The 20212-nt window shown below is 45.6% G+C and overlaps 1 protein-coding gene across 2 annotated transcripts in view; it reads right to left on the reverse strand.

Moving 5' to 3' along the window:
• Positions 1–20212, reverse strand: part of LOC112217058 (fatty acyl-CoA reductase 1-like) — a 74488-nt gene that overhangs the window by 31543 nt on the left and 22733 nt on the right. For both annotated transcript variants that reach the window (XM_042300403.1, XM_042300404.1), the window contains exon 2: positions 19211–19481. In XM_042300403.1, coding sequence (XP_042156337.1) covers positions 19211–19481 — 271 coding nt within the window. The remainder of the gene's footprint in view (positions 1–19210; positions 19482–20212) is intronic.

Raw genomic sequence — 20212 nt, forward strand, 5'->3', positions numbered from 1 at the left:
AGAGGGAGGGATAGGAAGAGAGAGGGAGGGAGAGGAAGAGAGAGGGAGAGAGGAAGGGAGAGAGAAGAAGAGAGAGCGAGAGGATGAGAGGAAGAGAGAGGGAGGGAGAGGAAGAGAGAGGGAGGGAGGGAGAGGAAGAGGAAGAGAGAAGAAGAGAGAGAAGAAGAGAGAAAGAGGGAGGGAGAGGAAGAGAGAGGGAGAGAGAGGAAGAGAAAGAGAGAGGGAGGGAGAGGAAGAGAGAGGGAGAGAGAAGAAGAGAGAGAAGGAGAAAAGAGGGGGAGGAAGAGAGAGGGAGGGAGAGAAGGAGAGAGGAAGAGAGGGAGAGATAGGAAGAGAGAGGGAGGGAGAGGAAGAGAGAGGGAGAGAGAAGAAGAGAGAGCGAGAGGATGAGAGGAAGAGAGGAAGAGAGAGGGAGGGACAGGAAGAAAGAGGAAGAGAAAGGGATGAGAGTGAGAGGATGAGAGGAAGAGAGAGGGAGGGAGAGGAAGAGAGGGAGAGAGGAAGAGAGAGGGAGAGAGGAAGAGAGAGGGAGGGAGAGGGAGAGGAAGAGAGAGGGAGGGAGAGGGAGCGGGAGAGGGAGGGAGAAGAAGAGAGAGAGAAGGAGAGAAAGAGGGGGAGGAAGAGAGAGGGAGGGAGAGAAGGAGAGAGGAAGAGAGGGAGGGATAGGAAGAGAGAGGGAGGGAGAGGAAGAGAGAGGGAGGGAGAGGAAGAGAGAGGGAGGGAGAGGAAGAGGAAGAGAGAAGAAGAGAGAGAAGAAGAGAGAGAAAGAGGGAGGGAGAGGAAGAGAGAGGGAGAGGAAGAGAGAAGAAGAGAGAGAAGAAGAGAGAAAGAGGGAGGGAGAGGAAGAGAGAGGGAGGGAGAGGAAGAGAGAAGGAGAGAGGAAGAGAGAGGGAGGGACAGGAAGAAAGAGGAAGAGAAAGGGATGAGAGCGAGAGGATGAGAGGAAGAGAGAGGGAGGGATAGGAAGAGAGAGGGAGGGAGAGGAAGAGAGAGGGAGAGAGGAAGGGAGAGAGAAGAAGAGAGAGCGAGAGGATGAGAGGAAGAGAGAGGGAGGGAGAGGAAGAGAGAGGAAGAGAGAGGGAGGGAGGGAGAGGAAGAGGAAGAGAGAAGAAGAGAGAGAAGAAGAGAGAAAGAGGGAGGGAGAGGAAGAGAGAGGGAGAGGAAGAGAGAAGAAGAGAGAAGAAGAGAGAAAGAGGGAGGGAGAGAGAGGGAGAGAGAAGAAGAGAGAGCGAGAGGATGAGAGGAAGAGAGAGGGAGGGAGAGGAAGAGAGAGGAAGAGAGAGGGAGGGAGGGAGAGGAAGAGGAAGAGAGAAGAAGAGAGAGAAGAAGAGAGAAAGAGGGAGGGAGAGGAAGAGAGAGGGAGAGGAAGAGAGAAGAAGAGAGAGAAGAAGAGAGAAAGAGGGAGGGAGAGAGAGGGAGAGAGAAGAAGAGAGAGCGAGAGGATGAGAGGAAGAGAGAGGGAGAGAGAGGAAGAGAGAGGAAGAGAGAGGGAGGGAGGGAGAGGAAGAGAGAAGAAGAGAGAGAAGAAGAGAGAAAGAGGGAGGGAGAGGAAGAGAGAGGGAGAGGAAGAGAGAAGAAGAGAGAGAAGAAGAGAGAAAGAGGGAGGGAGAGGAAGAGAGAGGGAGGGAGAGGAAGAGAGAAGGAGAGAGGAAGAGAGAGGGAGGGACAGGAAGAAAGAGGAAGAGAAAGGGATGAGAGCGAGAGGATGAGAGGAAGAGAGAGGGAGGGATAGGAAGAGAGAGGGAGGGAGAGGAAGAGAGAGAGGGAGAGAGGAAGGGAGAGAGAAGAAGAGAGAGCGAGAGGATGAGAGGAAGAGAGAGGGAGGGAGAGGAAGAGAGAGGAAGAGAGAGGGAGGGAGGGAGAGGAAGAGGAAGAGAGAAGAAGAGAGAGAAGAAGAGAGAAAGAGGGAGGGAGAGGAAGAGAGAGGGAGAGGAAGAGAGAAGAAGAGAGAGAAAGAGGGAGGGAGAGGAAGAGAGAGGGAGGGAGAGGAAGAGAGAAGGAGAGAGGAAGAGAGAGGGAGGGACAGGAAGAAAGAGGGATGAGAGCGAGAGGATGAGAGGAAGAGAGAGGGAGGGATAGGAAGAGAGAGGGAGGGAGAGGAAGAGAGAGGGAGAGGAAGAGAGAGGGAGGGAGAGGAAGAGAGAGGGAGGGAGAGGGAGAGGAAGAGAGAGGGAGGGAGAGGGAGAGAGAAGAAGAGAGAGAAGGAGAGAAAGAGGGGGAGGAAGAGAGAGAAGGAGAGAGGAAGAGAGGGAGGGATAGGAAGAGAGAGGGAGGGAGGGAGAGGAAGAGAGAGGGAGAGAGAAGAAGAGAGAGAAGAGAGAAAGAGGGGGAGGAAGAGAGAGGGAGGGAGAGGAAGAGAGAGGAAGAGAGAGGGAGGGAGAGGAAGAGAGAAGGAGAGAGGAAGAGAGAGGGAGGGATAGGAAGAAAGAGGAAGAGAAAGGGAGAGAGCGAGAGGGAGGGATAGGAAGAGAGGGAGGGAGAGGAAGAGAGAGGGAGGGAGGGATAGGAAGAGAGGGAGAGAGGAAGAGAGAGGGAGGGATAGGAAGAGAGAGGGAGGGAGAGGAAGAGAGAGGGAGGGAGAGGAAGAGAGGGAGGGAGAGGAAGAGAGAGGGAGGGAGGGAGAGGAAGAGAGAGGAAGAGAGAGAGAGAGAGGAAGAGAGAGAGGGAGGGAGAGAAAGAGGGAGGGAGAGAAAGAGGGAGGGAGAGAAAGAGAGAGGAAGAGAGATGGAGAGGGAGAGGAAGAGAGATGGAGGGAGAGGAAGAGAGATGGAGGGATAGGAAGAGAGAGGAGGGGGAAGAAATAGTGAGTGCATTAAGGTCAGAGGGGTAAGTGAGGTCAGAGATTGTGGGCCTGTGCATGGCCTTTGTTCAGAGACGAGGAGAGAAGGGCATTGTGGGATATGGGTGTTCTTTTGTGAGAGACTGAGGCAGTCTCCCAGTGCCAGCCTACCACTGATCTCCCCTCTGGCACAAATCATCTGATTGTGTGTGACTGTGTGTGTTGCTCTCTCTCTGTGTACATGAGTTTCAATGTGTGTGAGAGACAGAGTGTGGATGTGTGCCCGCACCTTCCCACAGTAACAGTGCAGCATGGCCATCAGGGCTGAGACAGAGGAGCTAATCTCTCTGTATCTCTGTAGCCTCAGACACAGAGCCAAGAGGGATGTGTCACTACTGGGATGACTGGGCTCGAACACAGAGCTATCTATTAGATATCTGTTATGCTGACTGACTATGTAGGGCTGCCAGTTGTCCCTCTCTCTCTCTCTCTCTCCTCTCTCTCTCTCAATTCAATTCAATTTAATTCAAGGGGCTTGGGAAACGTGTTAACATTGCCAAAGCAGGTGAGGTAGATAATATACAATAGTGGTATAATACACAAAAGTGAAATAAACAATACAAATTAACAGTAAACATTACACTCACAGAAGTTTCAAAAGAATAAAGACATTACACATATCATATGTATATATACAGTGTTGTAACAGTGTGCAAATGGTTAAAGTACAAAAGGGAAAATAAATAAGCAGAAATATGGGTTGTATTTACAATGGTGTTTGTTTTCACTGGTTGACCGTTTCTTGTTGCAACATGTCACAAACCTTGCTGCAATGATGGCACACTGTGGTATTTCACACAGTAGATATGAGAGTTTAATCAACATTGGGTTTGTTTTTTAATTATTTGTGGATCTGTGTCATCTGAGGGAAATATCTGTCTCTAATATGGTCATACATTGGGCAGGAGGTTAGGAAGTGCAGCTCAGTATCCACCCCATTTTGTGGGCAGTGTGCACATAGTCTGTCTTCTCTTGAGAGCCTTTCTCAATAGCAAGGCTATGCTCACTGAGTCTGTACATAGTCAAAGCTTTCTTTAAGTTTGGGTCCGTCACAGTGGTCAGGTATTCTGCCACTGTGTACTCTCTGTTTAGGGCCAAATAGCATTCTAGTTTGCTCTGTTTTTTTGTTAATTCTTTCCAATGTGTCAAGTAATTATCTTTTTGTTTTCTCATGATTTGGTTGGGTCTAATTGTGTTGCTGTCCTGGGGCTCTGTGGGGTGTGTTTGTGAACAGAGCCCCAGCACCACCTTGCTTAGGGGACTCTTCTCCAGGTCTCCATCTCTCTGTAGGTGATGGCTTTGTTATGGAAGGATTGGGAATCGCTTCCTTTTAGGTGGTTGTAGAATTTAACGTCTCTTTTCTGGATTTTTATCATTAGCGGGTATCGGCCTAATTCTGCTCTGCATCCATTATTTGGTGTTCTACGTTGTACACAGAGGATATTTTTGCAGAATACTGCATGCAGTCTCAATTTGGTGTTTGTCCCATTTTGTGAATTATTGGTTGGTGAGCGGACCCCAGACCTCACAACCATAAAGGGCAATGGGTTCTATAACTGATTCAAGTATATTTTTTAAAATCTAGATCCTAATTGGTATGTTGAATTTTATGTTTCTTTTGATGGCATAGAATGCCCTTCTTGCCTTGTCTCTCAGATCGTTTAGGCCAAGGTATGTACTATTTTTTGTGTGCTCTCGGGCAACGGTGTCTAGATGGAATTTGTATTTGTGGTCCTGGCGACTGGACCTTTTTTGGAACACCATTATTTTGGTCTTACTAAGATTTACTATCAGGGCCCAGGTCTGGCAGAATCTATGCAGAATATGCCACTTTATGTTTGTATTCCCTGCATTACTCATCTCATGTGTATATACTGTACTCTATACCATCTACTGCATCTTGTCTATGCCGTTCTGTACCATCACGCATTCATATATCTTTATGTACATATTCTTTATCCCTTTACACTTGTGTGTATAAGGTAGTAGTTGTGGAATTGTTAGGTTAGATTACTCATTGGTTATTATTGCATTGTCGGAACTAGAAGCACAAGCATTTCGCTACACTCGCATTAACATCTGCTAACCATGTGTATGTGACAAATAAAATTTGATTTGATTTGATATCTAGGTGCTGCTGTAGGCCCTCCTTGGTTGGTGACAGAAGCAGCAGATCATCAGCAAACATTAGACATTTGACTTCAGATTCTAGTAGGGTGACGCCGGGTTCTGCAGACTTTTCTAGTGCCCTCCCCAATTCGTTGATATATGTTGAAGAGGGTGGGGCTTAAGCTGCATCCCTGTCTCACCCCACAGCCCTGTGGGAAGAAATGTGTGTGTTTTCTGCCTATTTTAACCACACTTGTTGTTTATGTACATGGATTTTATAATGTTGTATGTTTTTCCCCTAACATCACTTTCCATCAATTTGTATAGCAAACCCTGGGTTCTGGTGTCTTTAATAGTTGATTCTAAGACTTGTATTTGAACATGTATATGTTTTTGCTGTTTGTTCTTTGTTATAGAGCCAAAAAGATTGGAGAAGTGGTTTACCCATCTCCATTTTGGATTGATAATTCTTCATGTTGTTGTTTGTTTAGTGTTTTCCAATTTTCCCAGAAGTGGTTAGAGTCTATGGATTCTTCAATTAGTTTGAGCTGATTTCTGACGTGCTGTTCCTTCTTTTTCCGTAGTGTATTTCTGTATTGTTTTAGTGATTCACCATAGTGAAGGCGTAGACTCAGGTTTTCCGGGTCTCTATGTTTTTGGTTGGACATGTTTCTCAATTTCTTTCTTAGATTTTTGCATTCTTCATCAAACCATGTGTCATTGTTGTTCATTGTCTTCGGTTTTCCATTTGAGATTTTTTAGATTTGATAGGGAAGCTGAGAGGTCAAATATACAGTTAAGATTTTCTACTGCCAAGTTTACACCTTCACTATTACAGTGGAACGTTTTACCCAGGAAGTTGTCTAAAAGGGATTGAATTTGTTATTGCCTAATTGTTTTTTGGTAGGTTTCTAAACTGCATTCCTTCCATCTATAGCATTACTTAATATTACTCAGTTCCTTTGGCTTTGATGCCTCATGATTGAGTATTGCTCTGTTCAAGTAGACTGTGATTTTGCTGCGGTCTGATAGGGGTGTCAGTGGGCTGACTGTGAATGCTCTGAGAGACTCTGGGTTGAGGTCAGTGATAAAGTAGTCTACAGTACTACTGCCAAGAGATGAGCTATAGGTGTACCTACCGTAGGAGTCCCCTCGAAGCCTACCATTGACTATGCACATACCCAGCGTGCAACAGAGCTGCAGGAGTTGTGACCCGTTTTTGTTGGTTATGTTGTCATAGTTGTGCCTATGGGGGCATATGGGGGAGGGAATGCGGTCACCTGCAGGCAGGTGTTTGTCCCCCTGTGTGCTGAGGGTGTCAGGTTCTTGTCCGGTTCTGGCATTTAGGTCGCCACAGACTAGTACATGTCCCTGGGCCTGGAAATTATTGATTTCCCCCTCCAAGATAGAGAAGCTGTCTTCATTAAAGTATGGCGATTCTAGTGGGGGGATATAGGTAGCACACAGGAGGACATTTTTCTCTGTTAAGATCATTTCCTTTTGAATTTTTAGCCAAATGTAAAATGTTCCTGTTTTGATTAATTTAATGGAGTGAGTTAGGTCTGCTCTATACCAAATTAGCATACCCCCTGAGTCCCTTCACCAAACTACCAGGTGTGAAACAGGGGATGGGACTACCAGCTCTCTGTAACCTAGAGGGCAACCAGTGGGTCCGTCTCCTCTATACCAGGTTCAAATCAAAGTTTATTTGTAACGTGCGCCGAATACAACAGGTGTTGAACTTACAGTGAAATGCTTACTTACAGGCTCTAACCAATAGTGCAAAAAAGGTATTAGGTGAACAATAGGTAAGTAAATAAATAAAACAGTAAAAAGACAAGCTATATACAGTAGCGCGGCTATAAAAGTAGCGAGCACTGGTTGGTCGGCCCAATTGAGGTAGTATGTACATGAATGTATAGTTAAAGTGACTATGCATATATGATAAACAGAGAGGAGCAGCAGCGTAAAAGAGGGGTTGAGGAGGCACAATGCAAATATTCCGGGTAGCCATTTGATTAGGCTTGGGGGTAAAAACTGTTGAGAAACCTTTTTGTCCTAGACTTGGCACTCCGGTACCGCTTGCCATGTGGTAGTAGAGAACAGTCTGTGTCACAGGTGTCATCAGAAGTGGACCAAAGTGCAGCGTGGTGAGCATACATTTTATTTTATTTTAACAAAACAACAAATGAAAGACACAACCATGAAGCTTACAGGGCTAAGTGCCACAAACAAAGTTAACTACCCACACTGAAAGGAGGGAAAAAGGGCTACCTAAGTATGATTCCCAATCAGAGACAACGGTAGACAGCTGTCCCTGATTGAGAACCATACCTGGCCAAAACATAGAAATAAAGAAACATAGAAAACAAAGCATAGAATGCCCACCCAAATCACACCCTGACCAAACCAAAATAGAGACATAAAAAAGGCTCTCTAAGGTCAGGGCGTGACACTATGACTGCGGTGCCTGGGGTCTTTGACAATTTTTAGGGCCTTCCTCTGACACCGCCTGGTGTAGAGGTCCTGGATGGCAGACAGCTTAGCCCCAGTGATGTACTGGGCCGTACGCACTACCCTCTGTAGTGCCTTGCGGTCAGAGGCCCGAGCAATTGCCGTACTAGGCAGTGATGCAACCATGCTCTCGATGTTGCAGCAGTATAACTTTTTGAGGATCTCAGGACCCATGCCAAATCTTTTTAGTTTCCTGAGGGGGAATAGGCTTTGTCGTGCCTTCTTCACGACTGTCTTGGTGTGTTTGGACCATTCTAGTTTGTTATTGATGTGTTAGTCCCAGGATCCTTAGCTTAGTGATGAGCTTTGAGGGTACTATGGTGTTGAATGCTGAGCTGTAGTCAATGAATAGTATTCTCACATAAGTATTCCTTTTGTCCAGGTGGGAAAGGGCAGTGTGGAGTGCAATAGAGATTGCATCACCTGTAGATCTGTTTGGGCATTTCTTGCAGGATGACAATATCTGTATTACCGATTTCTTTGGTGAAGTCCAGGTTCCTGCTCTTTAGGCCAAAGGCAGATGATCTCAGGCCTTGGATATTCCAGGATGAGATAGTGAAGGCTTTGTGTTCCATAAAGTGTCCAATGTTGTTGGTCGTGTGGTTTGGCCTCAGGTCAGTAAGTGTGAGCAGAGCCTGATGTGCATCTGGTACATGCCATTGGCTTGGGCTAGGGGGGTTGGGGCTGTTTGCCTGCTCACGGCCTGGGCATATGTGTGACTTCCATGTTGAGGACCTCTTTGCAGGGGTGGGGTGCATGGGGTGGGCAGGAGGGGTATAGGTCTGATCTGAGGGGGCCTAAATGGGGTGTGGGCATGGTTGACTTGCAGGGGTGTTGATTGGTTGGGGGGGTGTATGTGGCTGGTGGTGTTGTGGTCTGGATGTAAGTCCTCTTGGCGTGGGTCCTCTATGTATAGATTCTGGGGGTCCTGCAGGTCTGGGAGAGTCTCGCTAGTCTGGGTGGGCTGTCTATTGATCTGTTTCTCCTGTGTGAAGTGTTGGGGCTACGTTTGAGAGCGCTGTCCTTTAGAGTCCGGGCAAAGGTAGGTACTGCTGCCTTGTATAGGTGGACCTGGTCATAGAGGCTGTTTAAGTCCAGGATGGAGTGGTGGGCCAGCCAGGAAAACATTTGGTTTTGAGGCACAGTCACGGGAAATACTTACGTTTACCCGCTGTATGGTAGCAGGGTGGAAGTCTTTTCATGGTAGCAGGGTGGAGATAACCACTTGTGATTTGGGGAAAGTAGAAGAAGCTTTTTCAATCACTCCCTTCAGTGCTGTGGCCACCCTTTCCTGCTGTGTTCTCAGGTTGTTTGTGCCTGTGTGTATTATTATGTGGCTGGGTCAGACAGAAGGTCGAGGGTGCGCTGGGTGTTTGGACACCAGAGTTTAGACACACTGTGTTTGGGAAAAAGTTTTTTGTCTTGTATATATTACCCATTTGAGTCCAGAAAATCACATTGTAGGATTTTTTATGAATTTATTTGCAAATTATGGTGGAAAGTAAGTATTTGGTCACCTACAAACAAGCAAGATTTCTGGCTCTCACAGACCTGTAACTTCTTCTTTAAGAGGCTCCTCTGTCCTCCACTCGTTACCTGTATTAATGGCACCTGTTTGAACTTGTTATCAGTATAAAAGACACCTGTCCACATCCTCAAACAGTCACACTCCAAACTCCACTATGGCCAAGACAAAAGAGCTGTCAAATGACACCAGAAACAAAATTGTAGACCTGCACCAGGCTGGGAAGACTGAATCTGTAATAGGTAAGCAGCTTGGTTTGAAGAAATCAACTGCGGGAGCAATTATTAGGAAATGGAAGACATACAAGACCACTGATAATCTTCCTCGATCTGGGGCTCCACGCAAGATCTCACCCCGTGGGGTCAAAATGATCACAAGAACGGTGAGCAAAAATCCCAGAACCACACGGGGGGACCTAGTGAATGACCTGCAGAGAGCTGGGACCAAAGTAACAAAGCCTACCATCAGTAACACACTACGCCGCCAGGGACTCAAATCCTGCAGTGCCAGACGTGTCCCCCTGCTTAAGCCAGTACATGTCCAGGCCCATGTGAAGTTTGCTAGAGAGCATTTGGATGATCCAGAAGAAAATTGGGAGAATGTCATATGGTTAGATGAAACCAAAATATAACTTTTTGGTAAAAACTCAACTCGTCATGTTTGGAGGACAAAGAATGCTGAGTTGCATCCAAAGAACACCATACCTACTGTGAAGCATGGGGGTGGAAACATCATGCTTTGGGGCTGTTTTTCTGCAAAGGTACCAGGACGACTGATCCGTGTAAAGGAAAGAATGAATAGGGCCATGTATCATGAGATTTTGAGTGAAAACCTCCTTCCAATTAGCAAGGGCATTGAATATGACACATGGCTGGGTCTTACATCATGACAATGATCCCAAACACACCGCCCGGGCAACGAAGGAGTGGCTTCGTAAGAAGCATTTCAAGGTCCTGGAGTGGCCTAGCCAGTCTCCAGATCTCAACCCCATAGAAAATCTTTGGGGGGAGTTGAAAGTCCGTGTTGCCCAGCAACAGCCCCAAAACATCACTGCTCAAGAGGAGATCTGCATGGAGGAATGGTCCAAAATACCAGCAACAGTGTGTGAAAATCCTGTGAAGACTTACAGAAAACGTTTGACCTCTGTCATTGCCAACAAAGGTGTCACGCCCTGGTCTAAGTATTTTGTGTTTTTCTTCATGTATTGGGTCAGGCCAGGGTGTGGCATGGGGTTTTTGTATTGTGGTGTGTTTTGTTTTGGTGTGTGTGTATTGGGATTGTAGCTAGTGGGGTTATCTAGCAAGGTCTATGGCTGTCTGGAGTGGTTCTCAATCAGAGGCAGGTGTTTATCGTTGTCTCTGATTGGGAACCATATTTAGGCAGCCATATTCTTTGAGTTTGTCGTGGGTGATTGTCCTTAGTGTCTTTGTTCCTGTCGCTGTGTTAGTTGACACAAGTATAGGCTGTTTCGGTTTTCGTTACGTTTATTGTTTTGAAGTGTTTTGTGTGTATTCGTGTTACGTTTGTTTGATTAAACATGGATCGCAATCTACACGCTGCATTTTGGTCCGACTCTCCTTCACCACAGGAAAACCGTAACAAAAGGGTATATAACAAAGTATTGAGATAAACTTTTGTTATTGACCAAATACTTATTTTCCACAATAATTTGCAAATAAAGTCATAAAAAATCCTACAATGTGATTTTCTGGAATTTTTCTTCTCATTTTGTCTGTCATAGTTGAAGTGTACCTATGATGAAAATAACAGGCCTCTCTTATCGTTTTAAGTGGGAGAACTTGCACAATTGGTGGCTGACTAAATACTTTTTTGCCCCACTGTATGTCTCTTTCCACCTCCAGCTCTCCGGGTCTGGTTAAGGGGGTGTTGTTGTGCTGGACTGTTGTCTGTGTCTGTGGTGACTGGAGTGTAATCACCTGCTGTTCCAACTCCACCTGCCTTACCTCCCAGCTGGGTAAATGTGTCCTTCATTTCAATGAGGGAGTAGTAATTTGTGCTGGGACGTTGACTTTCCGCTGGGGGTGGCTCGTCTGTGGGGTTATATAATGAAGAGTTCTGGTCTGACCTGCTCGGGGTGAGGGTATCTTTATCAAGGGAGAGCTTCTCCTGCTGGGCTAATTCTTTGATTAGGTGAAAGTCCAGCTGAAACTATTTGGGGTTGCCCTGTACCATTACTGTTCCAGACTTATAGAGATTTATATTAGCTGACTCAGAGTCCTCGTTGTCTAGTATCCTGAGTTTCCACCCCTCGTTAACACCACCTCTCTTAACAGAGGGGTAGTGTGCTAATATAGCACTGTGCCATGCCAGGGGATGGTTTGTGTGGAAGATGAGGTTGCTGATGTTCCCATTTTTATAATAGTCAGCAAAAAGTGTCTCTTGATTTTCCATAAGGAGCTTCATTTTGTGATCTTTTCTTGCCTTATCATTGTTTACATACACAGGGTACTGTATTTTAATTACCTCTGAACAGCGGGAGGGAGCTTCTAAGGCCTCTCCATTTGGTTGGAGCAGACCTTTCAACTCTCCTGCCATTGTTGGGCTAAAGGGCTTTGACACCTCTCACTTGACACGTCAGTGCAAAATTGAAATTGTATCAGGCTTGGCAGCCTTAATTTAGCATTAAGTCCTTATAAAGTAATGTAATGTATTTTTCTTCTTGGCTTTAAGAAATAAAATATAGCTTCTCTCGCTCTCCCTCTGAAGGGAGTCGTGGGTGTGTGGAGTGCCTGCCGCCAGCCTCGCTGCCTCTCTGCCTCTCGTGCCACATGTCAACCAGACACAGATGAGGAGCGGCATGAAATGACTGGCACTGTGCCAAGCTGGCAGCCTAGGCCTCTCTGTCAAACTCCCTGTCTCTGGGCGGGAGCTGTGTGTAATGGTATAGCCATGTGTCGGTGAGTGCTCTCTGATCATGCCAACCTGCCCCAGATGAGTCTATATGTGAAGAACTAGCTTACCTGGTTAAATAAAGGTGAAAAAGAAAAGCCTATGGGTCGTAAATCTCCAGACTCTCCTCCCGCTTCAACAGTGGCGCTTTGTGGACTTTCACAGAAACCCAACACTAATGGCCCCTTCCTTTCAGATAGCAACCTGAGCTGCCATGTTAAAACAGCTTCACTGACCATCCTGTAAATATAGCCATTCATTCACAGTCCCTTTAGAGATGTCAGGCAAAGCGAGAGAGAGAGATGTCCCTTGGAGCAAAGATATGGTAGGGAAAGAGAGAGTAGCAAGAGCGAGAAAAAGAGAGGGCAGGGAATAAAAGTTACCATGTGAATGACAGAAAGGAAGGATGTACAGTGTTTTGTGTGTGCTGTTGTCCCTAAGGGAGGCTTGTATACAGCAGCATAATGAGATTGTATTGCTCATGCATGGTGGGAAGTGGTTGGATGTGATGGGGAGTGGAGTGTAGCTGACTGGGTGTCTTTATGCCAGGTGAGCCACAACTTCACAGGTGTGAAATAGAATCATGACAGAGCTGCAGCTCTGGAGTGAAGCAGACTGGGCCTCTTATTCATAGTCTGTTCTGCTTCATATACAGGCCCCCTGGTGGCTGAAGCAATCACATGTATGGCTCAGGATTGGCACAGAAACACACACACACACACACACACACAGGCCAAAGAGGCTGTCTCTGCAGGTAGCCGGCTGGTAAGTGGTCAGATTAAACACAGTACACACCAAAGATATCCCTGGCCTCTTCTCCCGCTCCTGGTCGAACAGCTGTTAGTGTTTCAGCCAGGCTGGGTGGATGGATGCTGGGTAATTGGGTCTGCTCTGCGTTTGGCCCCCTCTCTGCTGATCACAAAGCCGGAAATATACAGTAGCTAGATGTCCCTATAAGTCTACAGTACAAAGGTAGAGCACTATAATATAGGGAATGGAGCTGTTTAAAGACATTTCATGGCTTTAACCAATTTCTATGTGTCTGTGTCAGTTCATTATCTCTGTTTAGTCTTTATATTCTCTGTGGTTGGCTCTTGGGGAGAAACATTGGAGTGGACTTCCAGGAACGATTCCCCTGGGAGAGAGCGCCAGCTCTCTTGGACGTCATCCAGTTCCCGTACATACCACGGCTCCTCAAAGACCCGGGGGATTCTTCAGCGGTGCAGACCAGGGCATAGGTCACAAAAGCAAACAGAGGCGGAAGACAGAGCATTGCTGATCATCCAGTCCCAGCTGGAGGCTATCTAACGCTGTGCTCAACTCAATACAAGAGGATCAATACCAACAGGACAGTACAGTTTACTTTACGGTGACAGACAGCAATGTTAGAATATGCGCTCGGCAGTCGGCATACCGATGGCATGGCATTCCACTTCTGAGACAGTGACCTCATGGCGAGGCATGGCAAATTCCATTATCCCTCTAGAACAAACCAAATTGAACTCAGGACTACTTTGTAATGAGTGATACGAATCCATGTGGCCACTGGAAACCACCGACAGGGACAGGCCTAACTCCATGTTTTACTGATCAAGCAAATGTAATGCTCATGCTAACTGCATCTTCTCCTCAGTGGTTGTACAGAAGGATGTGGAGAGGGTTGTGGCCCCTCTGAGGAGCGATGCTTGTGGCCCCCGGCAGCCGGCCCTGGTCCAGAGGGGTGTTCGGCCGAGTGGAATCCCGGAACTCGGGTCGGGGGGCTACTGTCGTCAATCCATCGATTACAGAGGAAACCAAGCTGACAGCACCCCCACGCTCCAACGAGCACAGAGACACACACTGCATCATGGCAAGAAAAACACACACACTTCAACAAAAAGTTTCCATTCACAGTTCATCAAAGGGAGGAACACGGTGAGGCTGGGTAATCTTGATGAACACGATATCCTCTGTGATATAGAGAAGACTTATCTTATCGATCCTGACATCAAAACCTGGAGCCTCTCAGAACCTCTGACTCCTTTAGAGGAAATGAAAATGGACCTTTCTCATCCCAGGCAAATCAATAGCATGCACGTAATGTACACCCACCTACACACACACACCCACTCACACACACATATCAAGGGCTAAGTCATTACACATGAACAAGTCAACTCTGACCCCCAAGCATTCCATACTTTCATATTTCACAGCGACACTCTCTCTCTTTTCCTCTCACTGTTTAAGCTCCATCCATCAACCACAAGTCCAAGACTGGAGAGCAGTAGGTGACCAATGGCTGTGCAGGTCTGAAGAGATGTCCTCAAGGCTCTGTCTACTGCCTCCTCCAGGTCATTCATGTAGGGCGTCTGTTAGAGTTGGAGACGTTGTGATTGGTGTGCACCAAGGCACCGTTCTAGCATCGCTAATTTTTGACCTCAACATGCGGTCACACAAAAAGGTCATGAATCATGCAGAAAGACCATCACATTGGATCAGCTAAATGCCTTGTATAATACACAAACAACTATCTAGATGTGGAAAGGGCAAGACGCTTGGCAGACTCTTTATCCCTATGGGGACACCAGTGTGGGTTGCTATGGTCCCCATTAGGATAAGAGCCACCACTGAGCATGTGCTACATGCATGTCTGCCCTACCCTGAGGGACCTCCTGGCACTGTTCAATGTGCTAATTTGTTTCACAAACCAAGTTAATGTGTGGCCTAATTATATGCAAAACATTATCTCTCTCTCTCCCTGAAGGGAGTCGTGGGTGTGTGGAGTGCCTGCCGCCAGCCTCGCTGCCCCTCGTGCCACATGTCAACCAGACACAGATGAGGAGCGGCATGAAATGACTGTCACCGTGCCAAGCTGGCAGCCTAGGCCTCTCTGTCAAACTCCCTGTCTCTGGGCGGGACCTGTGTGTAATGGTATAGCCCTGTGTGGGTGAGGGCTGTCTGAACTGTTAAATCCACCATTTCAACAGAGCTCTACAGGGCCTTGTAATATACCTTGACGTATTTAAATGTAATTCCACTCAGTAAACAACACACCATACCATAGGGTGAAGTCATTGGACCTAGTTCAATAACACCAGCAGCAGCAGCAGCCATAGACCCGTTTTACAGCCATAACCCTCCAACAGTTATGTCGTGTCTGTGTTAAAGGTGATTACCCACAGTGAGAGCTGGCACTTATCAATGCAGGGAGACCGGTACAAGGCTATAAGAAACACCAAGAAAGCAATCAGGCATGAATATTAGTCGCAGAAAATAGGAAATTGATAATGCAATGTATCCGTGGGGGACCCATGCATATCCACGACCACGAGCAGGTACCACTGCAGTGTGTAGATACCGTGTGTAGTGTGCAATACCAGAGAGGATTAGAGTACCGGCCACTGTCACCACTGGTTTACCACAGAGCACTGAAACAGGAATCCACAAAGGCAGACATTTCTAAATACATTATGGACGTATGGACGTAGTTGCAGCCTTAATCTAAACTGAGGTTTTGTTTCTACTGGATAACATGTGACCTCGTCCCAAAGCTCAATTGCAACCGCATATAGAGAGCCAGCTGGGGATAAAATGACTGACATTGAATTCAGTGAGGCAGGAAAGCTTTAGGCTATTTCAGTTATAGAGTGCCTTAAAATGCTAATTGTCATCGTCGGTTTCTGTAAAAGTGTGTAAAATATCTAGGTGGAGTAGTTGCCTAATATGGAAATCTTAATATAGGCTGAGTGCCAAGCTTGTAAGCTTTGTGTATTTTACCTTGCCTGGCCAACATGCCTTGCTTACAATTTTACAACTCAGTTTTTCATCATATCATAGAAATGATTCAAATGTGTAAATGGCCGGTGCACCTTAAAGGAGCCGAGGGATTATTAAGACATCATTGGTCAGCTTTCCTCCACCTCTAGTTTTCCCTGACCACAGAAACGGACCTGGAAAACTCCTGCTCCTAATGGGGTATGGATGTGGTTGTACAATAAACTTTAGATGACTGGCTAGTCTGGTAGTCCACGTGGCATTATTTTATAGTACGAAGAATACAATTGAACAAAGCTGAATAAAATAGAAAGGATATTTTCTCCAAAGGATTTTGAGCGGTTAACAAAGAAATAGGTACTTTATACCTATAGACAGACGCATCCGGGACGCAACTGCACACATCCTTATCAAATTCCGAGGTGCATATTGAAGATATAGGAAGAACTGTCCACATTTACTTTTCGTCAGTCAACATGAGTAGGCCTAACGAACAGCATAAACACTAGTCAATCTACTATCCCCCATAGTACAAAAGTTGACCTATTCTATTCTGTGCGAGAAATACATATCCAAACATAGTCTGGCACAGATGCGACAGATCCCAAATTAATACAACCACTAGCATAAAAAAAAGAAGTTTTTTACGCAATGAGGCTGACGCAACAGATCAGAACGTTTAGCTTAAAATGTTAATAAACCATGAGGCAATTTCTTCACTTCATAAGCGCAGCAATGCGCACACGCAAGGAGGCTATAAGCCAGAATGTTCCATTAGCGGGAAAACACCATTATCAAAAGTTGCCACAAATGAGATTATGCAGGTAATGCTTTTATTATAAAGGTGAATTTTTATGGAGAAAATGACTTTGCCCAAACTAGAAACTCACGTGCTGCATGCATTATGTATGCCAGTTAAGCTACACACCCGTTGTAAAGCAGGTGTAATGTGCTTCATTTGAAGAAGTTATTTGGCCACTTTAATTGTGATACAAACCTTATCAAAACATATAGACCTATGGGCTAAACTACATGAGGTGTGCGACTATGATTCGAAAAAGTCATTTAAAAAAAGGCATGGTTTCTTATGCTGGGCATCATTCACAAGTGATAATATATAATTCACAAGTGATAGGCTAATATTTTCACCCAGCAGACTATTCTTGATCTAATCTTGCCTTTATATATACACACTAAATAATATATGTGTGAAATTAGTTTTGATTTAGAATGGACCATTATCATGCACCTGTATCAAAACAGTGGTAGGGGAAAAAAGACATGTCATCTCTGCACTTAAATAGAGAATGGAGGACGCTTTTCCCGTGGTTTATTTTCATGCCAGCCAGGTAGGCTATACTCCTGTTGTAAAGATAAGCAATGTGCTTAATATTTGCTTAATATTAGGTGTAGTGTCTTAACACGAAAGACGGGTCTGTTAGAATGTGTGGGGACTTCAAGGTAACTGTGAATTCAATGTTGCATGTGGACCAATACCCCCTACCACGTCGCCATTGTAATGTCTTAACACTTAGTACTTATTTATGTAATAAGAAAGACTCTGAAGACAAGCAATTGAACTGGAGCTTCACATTTAGTTAGTACCAGAATAACATAGAACAATACTGTGCATGACCAAGGGTGCTCCATCCTTAAAGGGGACATCAGTAATTAACAGAACATAACATTAGGAAAGTTGATCAATAAATCCAGGAGGCCTAGCTTATAGAAAGGGACAAAATAAGACTCTATTGTCCCTCTAATCTCTCTGTTTTCTCACATAATTGTGTAGACTCTAGAAATGTTGCGGCAGTCACACAATGTCCCCTTCATTCAGAGCAAGACAAGAGGAGGACAAAGAGAGAGATGACTGTTCTTTACCAAAACAAGAACACAACAGTTGTTCAGTAGAGGCCTGGTTCAACACCCTCCATGCCCTCCTCCTCCCATCTGATAACTGAGTACAAGTTTGAACAAATATGGAGAACCAGTTACATTTCCACATCCACTAGACCGTTTGATAAGAGAGGTGTGGTAATAGCGGAGGTATGGTGTTAAACAGGAGAACAGAAGGTGGGCAGTGGGTGACAGTTCTGGGATGCAGTACACCAGGGCAGCTGTTAAGTTCTGGCCCTCCCTTGGTGAGATCCAGATGACTGCTGGAGTCAGCAACTAATAAGGGACGGACGGACAGGTGTACCATTCAGCATCCCTCCACAGATTACATGAAGCCATCTAGGTTCCACCAACCACATCCCACCAAACTAAAGACCACTCCTCTTCCACTGACCAATTCTCAATACTGTCATTCAGAACATATTGGCCAGGTCATCACCCACTCAGACCCAAGCCCAGTCAGCAGAATTCCAGCAGATTCCCCTTCTTTCCCCTCTAGCGTTCCAGCAGACCCCACCTCTCCCACACAGATCTGCACCCTGACTCTAGAACACGCTGGGCTAAAGCTCTTATTCAGCTCTAAATAAGGTTATTCTATGTCTAGAATATAAGAGAATAGCAGCCTATTAGTGGGAGAAGGCATGCAAAAAAGCCTCAACTAAGGCACCCTTACCCCTTATGCATATCTATCACACGTTACATTACATTCAATGCCCTGCAATTCACAGAACTCAACTAACCAGACAACAGCTCATTTATAGGCCTATTCTTTAATTGTCAAGGCATATCAGGAGAGAGTCAATTCAATCAGATGTCTATCTGGATGTCCTTTTCCAGGTCACAGCACCTCTGCCTGATAACACGCTTTTAACGAAGCCCACAGAGACGTTCGGTTTGGCTGTTACCTAGCAACAAGTGTTCTGAGTGACATTCAATATCCATAAGGGCTGGAACAGGCAGAGAGCATTCATCCTATAGCATCCTCGTTTGTAAAGAAAAACCTCTGTCTTAGACGGATAATACAGAGTACAGAGACTGTATTCTCGGCACCCAGAATCTCATGTGCGCGCTGTTGTTAAGACTGTCACGAGAGACGATGCAGACTGCAACATGAATAACAATCGGAGGGAAATGCTTTATACAGCCGTAGTTAAACACATTCCTTTGAATGGTCTGATTTCATAAGGACAGATATGGCAGCCAGTCGGTTTCTTTATCCTCTCTGTCTTGTTTGGCTGGCTAGTGATGTCAACTACACAAACAGACTACTGTGTTTGATGAACACCAAGTGTTTTTTTTTTCTCTCTATCTCTCTCTCTCTCAATAACAACACCAGTATCAGCAGAGAGTAAAACAGAGCCCCAGTGCTTCAGCATGCATTTGTGAACACGCCAATACTCTCCGTGTCTCACTTACAACATCACGTAATGTTTCAATAAACACAAAGCTGCAAGAATACAAAACACCTAAGCCAAACAACCTGCATGTGGCACAAACCCAACAGGAAACAGATTAATTATACAATTTGTCTTCACTTCTGACCAGTGCAGCTCAATAGGATGACATCATGAGAAGGAACTTCTTTAGACTAGATTCACCCCCTGGTATAGTGTACTACAGCCTAGTAGTGTACTAATCCATCGAGTAGTAGTGCCCCTCACCTTGCACTTCATCATGTCGCTGACCCGTTCATGCATGGACTGTCCAGCCTTGGGTCTGACCAGGAGGTAGAGGGTTTGGACCTCTGGACAGGACCGCAGCAGTTTCTCCACCAGCACCTTGCCCATGAAGCCCGTGGCGCCAGTGATCAGCACATTCTTGCCTGCGTAGTAGTCAGCGATAGACACCATGCTACCATCAGCCCCTGTCTCTTCTCCTGTCTTTCCCATCTGTGTAGCTCGTCCCGTACCCCCAGCCTTCACAATGCAGCTCCTAGAGAGAAAGATAGAGGGATGGAGGGAGAGAGAGAAGAAACGATAGGAGACAATTAGCTGAGGCTGAGAGAAAATTAGAACCACACTACACTCTGTTCAGACTCAGAGTCTTTTTACATGAGCCAACACTCATTACACTTGACAGAACCTACAGTATGTATTGTGTATGTATTAATGCTGAGTATTAGGTGACAGACCTGTAGAGAGAAGTAAAGCTGGGACTCACTGGGTGCTGGGAGTCACTTTGTTCTGTGCTTATAATGTAAGAAATAACACAAAAAAACGAAATACTGCAAAGTTGCTTTGGAGTTAGAAGCAGAGTTGCCAAGTCTATCGGCGATCATGAATATTCATAAGGCAATCAATCACAGCCTATTGCTGTAGTTACGGTAATGCACCATTATTACCCTTTTCAGAAGTGTCAGCCAGCTTTGGTTATAAGATAGTTTCCAAGCCAATACAAAGAGCATCATTAACCCCTCCCTTCTCAGGGCAGTCATCCAGAGAGCCAACGACATATCGAGGTAAGCAATAGAGCTCACCAGCTTGTAGTCCTAAAAACTGAAATGAGTTAGCATTTTCTACCTCTAGTTTGTGCAGCCATTCCTATGGAGGAAATGAAAAGGGAAAGAATGAGGTTTTGGGATAAACGCCGAAAATAAGGTCCGAGGTTAAAACAGGTTAAAAGTGTCACGCCCTGGCCTTAGTATTTTGTGTTTTCTTTATTAT

The sequence above is a fragment of the Oncorhynchus tshawytscha genome, linkage group LG17 (assembly GCF_018296145.1).
Source record: "Oncorhynchus tshawytscha isolate Ot180627B linkage group LG17, Otsh_v2.0, whole genome shotgun sequence".
NCBI classification, from domain to species: Eukaryota; Metazoa; Chordata; class Actinopteri; order Salmoniformes; family Salmonidae; genus Oncorhynchus; species Oncorhynchus tshawytscha.